At 43.6% G+C, this 14917-nt stretch overlaps 1 protein-coding gene across 6 annotated transcripts in view; it reads left to right on the plus strand.

Moving 5' to 3' along the window:
* Positions 1 to 14917, plus strand: part of EML6 (EMAP like 6) — a 176275-nt gene that overhangs the window by 66950 nt on the left and 94408 nt on the right. For 5 of the 6 annotated variants that reach the window (XR_013984757.1, XM_081000806.1, XM_081000802.1 and 2 more), the window contains 4 exons: positions 1705 to 1906; positions 9344 to 9481; positions 10514 to 10770; positions 13111 to 13323. Coding sequence is in view for 5 of the 6 variants with exons in the window: in XM_081000806.1 (XP_080856932.1) it covers positions 1705 to 1906; positions 9344 to 9481; positions 10514 to 10770; positions 13111 to 13323 (810 nt within the window). In the remaining variant the exon portion in view is untranslated. The remainder of the gene's footprint in view (positions 1 to 1704; positions 1907 to 9343; positions 9482 to 10513; positions 10771 to 13110; positions 13324 to 14917) is intronic. The other variant, XM_081000805.1, reaches the window with a different exon arrangement.

Here is a 14917-nt window from a genome sequence, read left to right on the forward strand (position 1 = left end):
TACCAACTGAAGGAGCACTGGCCCACTACAGGCAGAAGTTAACCAGGGCTGAGTGCTTTTATGTCTCACTGCTTTCAGTGCACATTTTGAACACCCACAGGAAACAGTGCAACTTAAGTAGGGTTGCCACATGTCCTCTTTTTCCAGGACACATCCTTTTTTTCAGGGGTAAAATTTCTGTCTGGGTGGATTTTTTTAATTTGCCAAAAGTTCTCTGGCTATACTTTCTGGATGAGACATAGGCATAACTGGTGGTTGAATACTTGCTTTCATCTTCTCTTCTCCTGCCCCTCTCAGCAATATATCACAGCTTCTATAGCCTACATATAGTAAAGGTAAAGGGACCCCTGACCATTAGTTCCAGTCGTGGCCGACTCTGGGGTTGTGGCTCTCATCTCGCTTTATTGGCCGAGGGAGCCGGCATATAGCTTCCGGGTCATGTGGCCAGCATGACTAAGCCGTTTCTGGCGAACCAGAGCAGCACACAGAAACACCGTTTACCTTCCCGCTGGAGCGGTACCTATTTATCTACTTGCACTTTGACATGCTTTCGAACTGCTAGGTTGGCAGGAGCTGGGACCGAGCAACGGGAGCTCACCCCGTTGCGGGGAGTCGAACCGCCGACCTTCTGATCGTCAAGTCCTAGGCTCTGTGGTTTAACCCACAGCACCACCCACGTCCCTTTTCTACATATAGTAGAGGTATTTAAAATGAGAGTCGTCATAACATGCTCTTATAGGCTCTTTAAAATCTTCTTCTTTGGCGATCACTTGTAGCCAAATAAGATTGTCTTCTAGAAACGTGGTCTTAATAGTGAGTCTGTAAGTGACTGTGGAGGGCAATTCTGGATCCATGTGTTCTTCCACAGTGGGGACATAGGTTTCCAGGCGGGAGTTGATTACGGTGAGGGTTTGCCATGTGTGCCTTCCTCTTAGCACGTTTCCCCCTTTCATCCTGAGTTCGAGGCAACCCTAACTTAAGGGCTTAACTTTTACTGGATCATGGCACAATGGATCAGTGTGTCTTGCTGTTGACCAGAAGGTTGGTGGTTTGAGCCCACCCTGGGACGACTGTGGGCCAGAGGGTCCCTTTCAACTCTATGATTCTATGTCCCATATAAACAGACTGATAGCCAGCCATCGTCATTCTATTTTTATATATGTATATATATAAATTTTTATTAGTTTTTTAACATATCATTTTCAACAATAATTAAACATACTTTTACACCTTATACAATCTTTTTTGACTTCCATCACTCACATCTGAAAATGTTCCAATCTAATCACTTAATATACATTTCTTACTTTCACTATTAAATTTAAATCTCATAATTAATATCTCTAATCTTTCTCTATTTTGCAATGTTTCATATCTTTCTCCTTACAAAACTTCTTGTAGTCCTACTAGCATCATTTGTTGATTACAGTCGCTCTTCAAATAGTTCATATATTTCTTCCAATCTTCTGTGAATCTCTGGTCCCGCAGGTTTCGAATCCTTCCTGTCATTTTATCTAATTCTGCGTAGTCCATTAACTTTGTCTGCCGTTCTTCTTTCGCCAGAATTTCTTCTTGCTTCCATTTCTGGGCTAACAATACTTTTGCTTCTGTTGTTGCATATAAAAACAATTTAACATCTTGTCTGTTAATATCCTCACCTATAATCAGCCGTCGTCATTCTAAGGCTATTCTGTCCTCCCTCAGGTTTGTCCATCCGAAGCGTGTGCTGGAAAGCAGACCGGCTTTTAGCAGGGACGCAGGACAGCGAAATATTTGAGGTCATTGTGAGAGAAAGAGACAAGCCCATGCTCATAATGCAAGGTCACTGCGAAGGAGAGCTCTGGGCCTTGGCGGTGCATCCCAAGAAACCGTTAGTTGTTACCGGCAGCGATGATCGATCCGTACGGTAAGGCAAGAGTGTAAGAAGATGGCCTATGGACTGTCACCACATACATTCTGGGGAGCTGCCATGCTTTAAAATGGGGATGGGGGCATTTCCTTGTTGGTAAACATCCCAGGGAGGGACACACCAGTGGGGAGTGGGGTCAGAGGTATAAAGTACCGTATTTTTCGTTCTATAGGACGCACATTTCCCCCTCCAAAAACTAAGGGGAAATGTGTGTGCGTCCTATAGAGCGAATGCAGGCTGCGCCGCTAAGCCCAAAGCCAGAACAGGAAGACGGAGCACTGCGGAGCGCTCCGTCTAGCTGTTCTGGCTTGGGAACAGCCTTGCTAGCTTCTGCAGGACAGCGGGGTGAAGGCACCCCGCTGCCCTGCAGAGGCTGTGCGCGCAGCCCTCCCCAAGCTAGAGCAGCGAGACGGAGGGCTGCGCGCAAACCTCTGCAGGGCAGCGGGGTGCCTTCACCCCGCTGTCCTGCAGAAGCTAGCAAGGCTGTTCCCAAGCCAGAACAGCGAGACGGAGGGCTCCGTCTCGCTGCTCTAGCTTGGGGAGGGCTGCGTGCAAACCTCTGCAGGGCAGCGGGGTGCCTTCACCCCGCTGTCCTGCAGAAGCTAGCAAGGCTGTTCCCAAGCCAGAACAGCAAGACGGAGGGCTCCGTCTCGCTGCTCTAGCTTGGGGAGGGCTGCGCGCAAACCTCTGCAGGGCACCGGGGTGCCTTCACCCCGCTGCCCTGCAGAAGCTAGCAAGGCTGTTCCCAAGCCAGAACAGCGAGACGGAGGGCTCCGTCTCGCTGCTCTAGCTTGGGGAGGGCTGCGCGCAAACCTCTGCAGGGCACCGGGGTGCCTTCACCCCGCTGCCCTGCAGAAGCTAGCAAGGCTGTTCCCAAGCCAGAACAGCGAGACGGAGGGCTCCGTTTCACTGCTCTAGCTTGGGGACGGCTGCGCGCAAACCTGTGCAGGGCAGCGGGGCGCTGCGCTCCAAAGGCTTCAGGGATCTTTGAGGCTGGCGGTGGGGGAAAGCAGCGCTTCCCCCCACCGCCAGCCCCACAAGCTCTGGTGAATGTACCTTGAACGCACCTTGTTTTGGAGGGGGAGAATAAGAAAAAAAATCTTTTTCCCTGTTCTCCCCCTCCTATGATCCGGTGCGTCCTATGGTCCGGTGCGTCCAATGGAGCGAAAAATACGGTAAGTAGAGCAATGTATGCGGCAAGCCCTGTAAAAGTCAGAGGTTTCCGTACGCACACACAAACATGCATCATGAAAAAGGACATGCAGTCAAAACAGATGCTTCACCACTGAATTATGGCTCTGAAAACTATTCCTGTTCTGCTAAATTTTTCTCAGAGGAAGGCTCAAGCATTAATTGTTCCGAAACACCAGTAAAGGTTATGAGATCCTTAATTTACTGGTGAGGTGGTTGCTAAGTAACCCATTTTTTTGGGTGCGGGGGGATGCAGCAGCCAGCATAAGTTTCCAGTAAATAAACTCAGTGGCCAGGTGTCTGGTAGAATAAGCTGGAGTAGTTCCAAGAAAACACAATTCTTTGGACTGGTTAAGGATTACAGAAGTCAGGGTTTTGGACAAGTGAATTACAGAGCTTCCAAAGGAAGCTGAAGCAGACTTTCTGAGCAGTGCGAGCAGCTGCTAGATTTCAAGCAGTCTTAGCTTTTGGCAACTTTCTGCTTAGAAAAGAGCATGGATCTGTGTCTCCCCTCCCCCCTTGTCTCCCTGACCCAGAAGAGGCATGAAAGGGGCAGAGGAGAGAATAGCTGCACGCATGCACAGTCTCCAATTGTTTGGGGAAAGCCCTGGAAAGGAGGAGACAACGACTTCTTCATTTGTATGCTGCCGTATACCTGCAGGCCTCAGGGCGGTTCACAGGACAACACAAAACCAGCTATGGGGAGCCGGGGACATTTAGTCTCAGCAACTGATTTCATGGAGTAAGACCCACAGAGAACGCTGCTGCTGGGCTCATTAGACCTGACACTCGGCCAATGAGGCGTTCACAAAGTAAAGGAAGGATTGAACTCTGATTAATAAGAATACACACAGAGGCTTGAACCAGCAAGACTCTGGGAAGGGTGCGTATAATAATCTCGCCGTCTCCACCCCTCGGCCCAGGTCGTTTTATTCACAAAAGAACTTTTTACAGAGTGTTCATAAGAACCAATCAGATTTCTTCTGGGCATTTCAACAAACCCCACATGGGGACAAAGTTAAACTACCAAAACCAATTAAGCACACATATTTCTGGGGTAAACAAAACAGAACTACAAAGGAGCTATTTGGCAACCCCTGAGGTCATAAACAAACAATATACATGATAAGAAGGATGGCCAGGAGGACAGCAATCATTATCACCTTTATGTGAAACTTGTTTCCTGGCCCTAAGATTAACATCTTAAGATTACCATATCAGAAAAGCTACATCAAAGAAACTGCCCACTGTCTTTGATGACCCAGGATGCCTGCCTGGGCAACTGGCAGTGTACGTGACTGGTCAAGAAAGAGAAATGGAACAGGGATGCAGAGCTGTGGATTGATCAAGAATCATATCAAAATCGTTTAAACCCAGTCAACGCAATGCTTTCATTGCTGACACAGATGGCTTACTCTATATTTGTTATAATTCCTGATAGCAATCCCACCTGATCACTACAGCCAAGTCTGTGAAGATTGTGTTTTTGCTAATAAAGAGTTAACTCCCAACTTGGAACTGTGTGATTTACTGACCAGCACGCTCTGTGACATGAGGGCTGGGGGAGACCCCTGTCTGAAACCCTGGACAGCCACCGCCAGTCAGCGTAGACAACATTGAACAAGATGGACTAGTAGTCTGACTTGTTAAAAGGCAGCTACCTATGCTCCTTCCTAATTTTTCTAAACATTTAAATATGGAACCTTTCTCCTCCTATATTCCTTGCATTTTCAGACTGTTGATCTGAAGAAACTGTCTTGAGCCGGCATCCCCAACCTTCGGCCCTCCAGATGTTTTGAACTACAATTCCCATCATCCCTGACCACTGGTCCTGTTAGCTAGGGATCATAGGAGTTGTAGGCCAAAACATCTGGAGGGCTGCAGGTTGTGGGTGTCTTGAGCATAGTTGTTAATATAAGGGCAGGGTCACATTTGTCAAAGTCTGCCATGCTTTCCCCCCCCTAATGAAACCAAACCCTTTCGACGAACTCCCGCATTAAACTTGATCTTCCTAGTTGACTTAGTGCATTCCTGTATCGCTTCAGTTTGATGTCAGGGTAATTCTGTAATTCACGGGAAAAGCCGAGGAAGCCAGTTTCCTAGGAGACGGGTCTTTCCCTCTCATTTTTACCATTCTGAGCAGCTGATACTAACTAATCTTGATGTGCTGAACGTGTTGAAATATCTGTGATTTTCTGATTCATGCCTTGCATATGCTTTGTGGCATCATTTGCATATTGCATTTTTATTTTATTTTTTACTGGTGTTTGCTCCTGGTGGAAAGGTTTGTCAGTGTACTAGGGGTGGAACATTGCTGGGTGGCTGAGCACATGCTCTGCCTGCAGATGGGCCCACATTAAGTTCCTGGCATTTCCATTTAACACGATTAGGTAGCAGGCAAGGGAAAATATTTTTTCCTGCAAACCCTACACAGCCACAACCAATGAGAGCAGATAACACTGATCTAGGTGGACAAATAGCCTTAACTTGGCACAAGCAGCTGCCAGTGTTCCAGGTGCAATGTTCTGGGGGGGGGGGTTGGTGTAATGTAGATAACAATATAATAATAATAATTTATTATTTGTACCCCACCCATATGGCTGCATTTCCCCAGCCACTCTGGGCGGCTTCCAACAAAGATTAAAAATACATTAAAATGCCACACATTAAAAACTTCCCTGAAGTTTAGATGTCTTCTAAATGTCAGGTAGTTGTTTATCTCTTGGACATCTGATGGGAGGGCTTTCCAGAGGGCGGGCGCCACTACTGAGAAGGCCCTCTGTTGGTTCTGGGTGTGGAAGACTCAACCTGGAGCAGACCATAGTTCTGCTTTGTTTTGCTGGAGACATTAAGTTAGTGTGATGTATACATGACCCCCAAGTGGGAGCGGGTGGCGCTGTGGTATAAACCATTGAGCCTCTGCGGCTTGCTGATGAGAAGGTCAGCAGTTCGAATCCATGCAACGGGGTGAACTCCTGTTGCTCTGTCCCAGCAGTACTTTTACCTTTTACATGGCCCCCATCATCACATCTTGTTAAAAATATATTGTTGCCAATTGGATAAGCCCCATCGTCATTTTATTTATTTTTAAATTAATTGGTCACTTTAAAAACAAACAAACCAAGTTAATTCAAAGCGATTTACAACACACACACACACACACACACACAGACAGACAAACACAGGGCAAATGACTTCATCACTCAGGACAAGGAAGCAGCAAGCATACTGAAATATACTCGGAGTCGAGAGTGGATTTCATGCTCTTTATTCAGTTCATAGTGGTGAGGAGGAATGAAAGTTCCCCCAAAATATCTGCTTTATATACATTATTTACACAATGGGCTGCATGTGATTGGCTAATTCCGGGATTCTCCTGTAGACCAATCAGGTTGTGGACTCACTTCCACCTGGAGCTGGATTGGGTGGCTCCTGTGGACCAATCATACTGCTGCATTGCTCTAGGACCAATCAGGGAAAAGGAAAGGAAGTCCTGGGACTTCCGGGTTGGCGCCTCTGGCAATGGCGGATTTCCTCCGATCGGGAGGAACCCGCTCCGCGAAAAACAGGGTCTGAACCGCCACGGCGAGGCAGAGACCCATTAAAAACCACAGGCAAGAGAAGCCTGTGGACGTGGGATTCGGCTGGCACCTTTGCGCCTCCCCTACTTGCGGGGAAAACCCTGTTTTGGGGATCTGGAGCGACGTGGGGTGAGTGGCGCGGTGCTTTGAATCGACTGCTTTTTTCACGGAGTGAAGCCTCATTGCTGTTGCCGGGGAGCGCTGACTTTTTCCTGTGGACAATTGGATTTCAAACAATTAGTCATGAGTAAATCGGAAAATTGGATTTTTAAATACTTTAATTCAGCACTGAAGCGGGAGGCCACAAACAGGAAGTCTGCCTTCCGTTTTTGTAAATAGACTGAAGCAAAGACGTTACAAGTAAAGCCTTTGAAAGTTTTGGCAAAGGATTAGATTTCCACCGGTTTAAAGTTACAAAACCCCCTTGGGAAGCAGGAGAAGAGGGGGAAATTTTGGATCTAGTGAGCCTGCAGGAGAGAGTGAAGAAATTAGACTACCACTGCTCTGAACCTGGGAACGGGCTGCCAGATGATGATTGAAGAGAGTGCTTTTGACAGAAGGGATTTGACAGTTAGCTAAACAAGAGTAAGATACTGTTTCCATTGTCCCTTTCTGTGTTTAAAAAAAAGAAGAAGAAGAAAAGTAACTGAAATTTTATCTTTAATGTTTGAAATTGTGCTTGAAAGAACTGATACAAGTGGAGACTGTTTCCCTCTAGAGGGAGCTTTTGAAACTGTAACAGGACTGTAACTGGGGAATCTCCAGCTGCAGAAAAGGAGTTTGGGAACCAGAGAGCGACCTTGGGCTATTTAAAAATGTTGATAGGAGAGGCCATTGTGACTGTTTTATGTAAGATAAGCTGTTCGCTGGGACAGCTTCACAAGAAGATGGATGATATGACTCTCAAAGTTGATAATTTGGAACAGAAAGTGACCAACTTGAGTCAAAAAGCGAACACTAACACAGAAATAATTCAGGACTTGGTACAGGAACCCATTTTGGCAGGACAAATGGTGGAGGAGAAGGAGGAGAAGGAGAAGGAGAATGCAGCTGTTGTTCAACATAAAATAATACAAGTGAGATCTGTGGATTTACAGAAGCAAATTGGAGATTATAAATTGCGGCCTTCTATGATTGAATCCAGGAAAAGCCAGACTCCGAGGAATGGATCCCGGTTTGGATTAAAGAAGGAAAGTTGGAAAGAGCCCTCTATGCAGGGATTAACTGACTTTTGGGACATGGACTCGGGCCTGGAGGAGATTCAAGTTTTGGGGGCCTTTGGAATTGGAGGAACTTTGAAATATACCTGGAAATACTTTATGGACTGTAGTTTTAACTATGGAAGCTCAGCTGATTTGTCCAGAAGGAAGAAAAGGATTGACAGGTTAGAATTTTCCCGAGATTGGCTCTTTAGCATTAAAGAAAATGAAGAAGACCTGCAGAAGGGACTTGGAAAAGAGTTAAGAGCCTCGGACATAAGGTCTCCAGGTTGATGGACTTTATGGAATTGACGGAAAGGACTGGCAGAATCCAAAACCTGGGAGAAGAGATGGTGGAAGAAGATTGGAAAATTTAAACTTTTTATATAGACGTATGGTAAAACTAATGAGTGATAGAAAAATGGTGGAATGAATTTTTTATTTTTTATTTTTATTTTTTATGGGCTTAATAGAAATGTTATAAGGAGTTAAGCACATATAAGTAATTTAGTTTTAATGGAAAATAAGGTTAAAATAATACGTTATTTACAATATCACAGAAAATGGAGAAAGATGGAAAGGATTTGCTAAAACAATTAATAGAAGCAGAACACAAAAAGGGAGGTGTGAGGAGGTCGAGGAAACAAGGGAACGAAAGATAGAGTATGGAAAAGAGAGGATGTATGTTTTTAAATTGTTTTTGTTTTGGGGAGTGGGGTTTGTTTAGTTTAGCTTAATGTGTTTAGTTTTGAGTTTAGGTTGTGTTATGTATTGTTTATATATTGTATTGTATGGTGTTTGTTTGTTCTTTTTTATTCTATTTGTTTTTCCCCCTCTGTTTTTTCTTCTGTTTTTTCTCTTTTGCTTTTTTTCCCTCTCTTTTTATAATCTATAAAAGTAATAAATATTATTTTTTAAAAAAGGAAAGGAAGTCCTGTTGTGCAGCCAGAATTCTTTGCACCAAAAAGATGACTTTGTTGGATACAGTCCATGTACCATGAGAGTGTTCCTACTTTCTATCCTGCAGGCTTGAGGCTTCTGGAGTAAGCACACACTCTGTTTCCTATCCAGTTCCTAATGCAATTAAATCTTGCAGCTCACCTACCGATAGGTATTCCAGAGCTCTGGAGAAGGAACCCCTGGGAAATGGTAGCTTAAACAACTCAGTAACCTATTACCAGTCATTAAGGTTAGAAGCCACCATCCAAAAGTGCACAAAACCCCTCCAGTATCTCACACACCTATATTATACTTGTAGCACCCAAATGATTATTGAGGGTTTTTTTGTGAATGTGTTAATGATAGAATTAAAAATGCAGGTTTTCATTATTTGGGAATAGGCTAGTGTAATAGGAAATGAGAGCAGCAAGTAGAATCTGGACAAAAGTTTCTGCTGCCATGTAAAAATAACTAGCATATTCTGCAATGATAAGTTTTCTCTGGTCCTTTTCATTCTTGCACAGGTTATGGAGCCTTGCTGACCATGCCTTGATTGCTCGTTGCAATATGGAAGAAGCTGTGCGAAGTGTATCTTTCAGCCCTGACGGATCTCAGCTGGCACTGGGAATGAAGGATGGTTCCTTCATTGTTCTGAGAGTAAGGTAGGAGAAAAAGAAAATCAATCTAACAAAAGCAAGCATATTCTAAAAACTCTGACCAAATCTGAAATTGTGGGTGCTACTTGCACCATTCTATAACAAGTCTATAGCCCAGCTCATAATTTTCTGATAAGCCATGGTTTGTTTGCCTGAGAATGAGGTATGTGCCCACAATTTTTCCTCTCGCTTCCTTGCCACTCCCTTTCTCCAGTAACCAGATCCTAGTTTAATAACCTGATTTTTAAGCAGCCCTTTGACAACAGTTTTCCAGTTCAGACAGCATGGGGAATGTTTTTAACATACCATAATATTGTCTTTAAAGTTGGGCACATGAGCTGAGCAAGAAAGACGAGAGCTGAAGAGACAGCAAATCAGCAAAAGGCTTGCTTTCAGCCTGATACACTATCATTAATTGAACTGAAATGGGCCTTTCCGGATTGGGCTAATTTTGTGCAAGCGGGGGTTAATTTGAGTTTGTTGGAGATGAAAGCATTGGGAGTGTACATGAATAGACAGTGTGAAGAGGAGATTTTGCACATTCTTCAGTTAACATGCACAGCGTCCAAATGATGTTGAACAGTGTACAAAACAGAACACTTAATAAGATACTGTGCACATTATTAGCTTGTCAATGTACACATTATCTGGTTATGAATTGCGAGTGTTACCCAAGTAATATAGGAAGTATGGTTGGAGGCTGTGCTTATTTATTAACCTGACAACGTACAAAATGTCCCTAATAAAGTCACATTCTCTGATACCTGCTGGTAATAATCTGTTCCGGCTTACTGACACTGTGCACTTCTTCTAAGGCTGCATCCCAGTGCACACTGTTCTGCCTGTAGGCTCCAGTGAAATAAAACCTCTGTTTTAATTATACCTGTTTATTTTTCTAAACATTTTGGGAACTGAAAGGTGGGCTCTTTTTAATCGAAGTAATAAATAAGTCAGGACTTTTGAGGTGGCGTGGGCTTGGTTTTGGTTTTAACATTTTGCATCTTCAGGCCTGATGTTGTCATTTCCACCCCTTTGCAGAGATATGACAGAGGTAGTTCATATCAAAGACCGGAAAGAAGTAATTCATGAAATGAAGTTTTCGCCAGATGGCTGCTATCTTGCAGTGGGTTCCAATGATGGCCCCGTGGATATCTATGCAGTTGCTCAACGGTACAAAAAAACTGGAGAATGCAACAAGTCTTCAAGCTTTATTACTCATATCGACTGGTCTCTGGACAGCAAATTCTTGCAAACTAATGATGGTGTGGGAGAACGCTTCTTCTACAGGATGCCATGTAAGACCTCTTCTTTAGATTTGCATTGGTTTTTAAACATCTGTAAATAGAACTGTGCAGTTTTAAATTTCACAGGTATAAAGGCTGATTGGTACCAGGGAAAAGCAAATCTGTCAGCTTCAGTTTCTAGTCAGTTTTTCATTTTCAAGTCTTAAGTTTTCCACATTTTCACGTCCTTCTGTGATTTGTTTTTAAAGTCCTCAGGAAAATTCACCAGCATTTTAGTGCGGATTTCTCATATTTTTGCAAAGAAATTTCCTCAGATAAAATTTATTTTTTCACTGATATATATATTTTAATGCACATTTTACCATAGTGTATACATTTTTGTACACAATACTTGACTAGAGAACTACGTATATTACAAAATTCAGACAAGTGCAAGTTTTGAAGGATGGTTGTGTTTTGGTTCTCATAATATCTTAGGAATATTGTGACTTAGGGAAGTTCTTTAACTGCAAACTTGGGTTTAACTTCTTTCCCATCCCTGCTTGCTCTGCAGTCCTCAGGCAGGTCTGCTTGATTTGCTTGATATGAGCTAACAATAGTACAAGGTCACAAACACGGTGAACTTCATTGCTGAGCAGGGGTTTGAACCTGACTTTTCCTCATCCTAGTCAGATTTACTACTCCACCTGAATTACGTCCAAGGTTGTGCTCAAATTGAAATCTTTATGTGTTGATTCAGGAAAGAAATGTGATAAAATATGTAACAGAAAACTTTTTTGAAGAAAAATTCCAAATTCCTTTCATTGACAATTATTCTGGAACTGGTAGGAAAGGCCTAAGATTTGACCTGATGCAACAGAAAGGATAATGGAGTAGCCATTATCAGAATCTAGAACAACTCCAAAACTAACTCAGGTTTCTAAATCATCAACATTGTCATCTTCCCTGTAGTAGAACATGAAACTATAATCAGGTCACCTTGGAATTAATAAAACAAGCAAACAAATAATAACACAGACCGTTGTTAAAAGTGGAATCTGCAACAAAATTTTGCAGTATAGCCTAGCTGCCAAAGTGAGTGCCCCTGCCCAGAGTTCCATTTCAGCCATTTCCTCCAAGTAGAGCATTCCACTGTTCCTCCCCTTCCTCTATTTTTATTCTCCAGCCGTCATTCTATATTCCATGGCTTCTGAGCTCGCACAGTGCTCATTTGGGATCGTTTTGGAGTGTCTGCAAAATGGGTCCAAAATACATGCAGGTTAGAGTCAGACTTTGGGGGGGGGGCGTCTTTTGAAAAGTCTTTTAAAAATAGGAAAGGGTTGCATGGTGTGCCTACAGGGGGTGGCGAGGGGTGGCTTGCTCATTCTAAATATATGTGTTTATTTTAATGTACACACACATACATGCACGTCCAGCTAGTGAGCAGGAAGTTTAGAGTGGTTTCAGAGATCACTCCTATTGAGCGTGGAAGCCAGACTCCATCTCTCTGCACTTTTCCAGAGGAGAGCTTTCTGGGGACAGCATGCAGCTCAGATGAAACCCTAGGCTTACAGTGATAATATAAACAAAGGAGTTGTGGCGAATTTTTGTGATCAGGCCAGGAGTCCAGTACTGCTGCTACACCCGGCCCTACTTTTTGAGCGGCCAGTGATGATGGCAAGTGCCCAAGAATAGAAGAGATGGTGGAAGAAGATTGGAAGAAATTTAAAGAATATCTGAAAAAATATGTTAATATTTAAAGTCTAGAATAGCCTTGGAAGTGGATATAGGCTGTAGGGTTAGAAGTAGAAGATAGTGTATTTTAAAATAGTATTATTTGTAAGTGATAACTTGTGAAGATTTTTATGGTAAAAGTAAGCGTGATAAAAAAATGGTTAAAAATAATGATATATGTAAACTGCTAAAGATGAGGTAAAATGAAAATCAGATAGGGGGGACTTGGGGAAGCTCATCTAACAATGTTTAGAAAAAATAAGGATAAGACAGTAATTTGTTTGTATTGTTTGTTTTTCTGTTTGTGTTGTTTAGTTGTGTTATAAAATGAATAAAAAAAAAATTGAAAAGAAAGAAAGAAAAAGAATAGAAGCCAAAATTAATTGTGTACAATCGAAACCAAACCGCTGACAAGATTCTCAGGAAACTGGTAGTGAAATATCCATACATACCTGGAGGTACCAGGGATTGAACCTGTGACCTTCTGCACATGAAGATTTACCAATAAACTGTGGTCATCCCACAGCTGACATGGAGGAAATCCTTAGCAGGCAGGTTGATATGGAACTAATCCCTTAAAACAGGAAATTTGAAAGCCACCGAGGTAGAAATTTCCGTTCCATTACTTCTTCTGAAACGCAAATGGTTAAACAGCTTATTAACCTGATTTCTTTTCAGCTGGAAAGCATTTAACAAGCAAAGATGAAATCAAAGGGATTCACTGGGCTTCCTGGACGTGTGTGATGGGATCAGAAGTGAACGGGATCTGGCCGAAGTATAGCAACGTTACAGACATCAACTCTGTGGATGGAAATTACAATAATGCAGTTCTGGTGACTGGAGACGATTTTGGATTAGTTAAATTGTTCAGATTTCCTTGTCTAAAGAAAGGTAAGACTCTGTCCTGTGCATAACTGTTTGCTCGCTTGCGGTTGGGATTGATCATTTAGTGTTTCCTTAGTGGATCTTGAGCCACTTTCAGGTGGGCCTCAGCACCAGAGACTGCCCAGTGCTTCCTTGCTTGTCTGCCCTGCTCCCTAACCATGTCATATCCTTTTGGATGGATCAATGTCAATAATGTATCTGTTTCATTGGCACATACATGGAAAATATCCAAAATATACTTGTATGTAGAAGTGAAATGGAAATCAGAAAGCTGAAAAAGTAGTTTGATATCTTTAACACGAGCTTGTTAGTGGTTGGTGGTGGCTCCTACCAAGGAACCTTCAGGCCAGTAGTCCATTGGTTATATATAAAGTTCACTTTGCCTGCCTGGTTTCACTCTGTAGGACATACCCGGCCTTGACTAACTCTCAATCAAGTCTTTGACTGGCTGTGGATCCAATGGAATCCCCTCCAAGTCAGGTCATTCCCCAATCCTGAAGACTTTGCTTGTTACAATTGGTAGAAATAACGTAAAGAGCATAAGAAGTCATACTAGATCACAGCAGAGGCTCATCTGTGTCAACATGTGGAGGGCCGGGAGGCCAGCTGGCAAGTCCCAGCTCAGACGTCTCCTTCCATCGGCCTGTGCTCCGACGTAAATCATGGACTTCAAAAGCCAGGGCACGCTATTAGCAGAGTGTACTGCGCACACAGAATAGGCGTGGGGCTTGTGAAGTCATACTTCGGCTACAGATTCATTAAGCGGAAATATACTCGGAGTCGAGTGTGGATTTCATGCTCTTTATTCAGCTCCTGGTAGTGAGGAATGAAAGTTCCCCCAAAATATCTGCTTTATATACATTATTTACACAATGGGTCGCACGTGATTGGCTAATTCTGGGATTCTCCTGTAGGCCAATCAAGTTGCGGATTCACTTCCACCTGGAGCTGGATTGGGTGGCTCCTGCGGACCAATCATACTGTTGCATTGTTCTAGGGCCAATCAGACTGCTGCATTCTGGACCCTATTGTTCTAGGACCAATCAGACTGCTACATTCTGAATCCTATTGTTCTAGGACCAATCAGACTGCTGCTTTTTGGATCCTATTCAACTCAGTACATAACATAATCATAAATCAGAACAAAGAAACATGTCGTCTCTCTCTCATGTCATCTCAGAGAGAACAGCAAAAGCAAAAGCTGTACACAAACGGAAGTTCCCAGCATACTGTGCTGGAATGTAAACAGACATATGACACACAACATTTCCACATGCCTGTTCCTTAAGGTGGAATGGAAATGTCAACAATCTAGTCCAGCATTTCATTCACACAGTGCCCAACCAGATGCCCACTGGAAGCCCACAGATCAATACCTGATTTGCCTTGGATGCCAGCTGTCCATGGCATATTGTTCAGGAAACACAATATTAGAAGTTGCTGAACGCTAAGCTATTGAGCATCCTCTGGACTTCCGGGTTGGCGCCATCGCCGAATGGCGGACTCCCTCCGAGCTCCGGAGGGAGCCTGCTCGGCAGGGGCTGGGTCCTACCGCACCGGCGATGCGGGGACCCTTAAAAACCACGGCCACGGGGGCCGT

The sequence above is a fragment of the Podarcis pityusensis genome (genome assembly GCF_964106645.2).
Source record: "Podarcis pityusensis genome assembly, chromosome: 3".
Lineage (NCBI taxonomy): Eukaryota > Metazoa > Chordata > Lepidosauria > Squamata > Lacertidae > Podarcis > Podarcis pityusensis.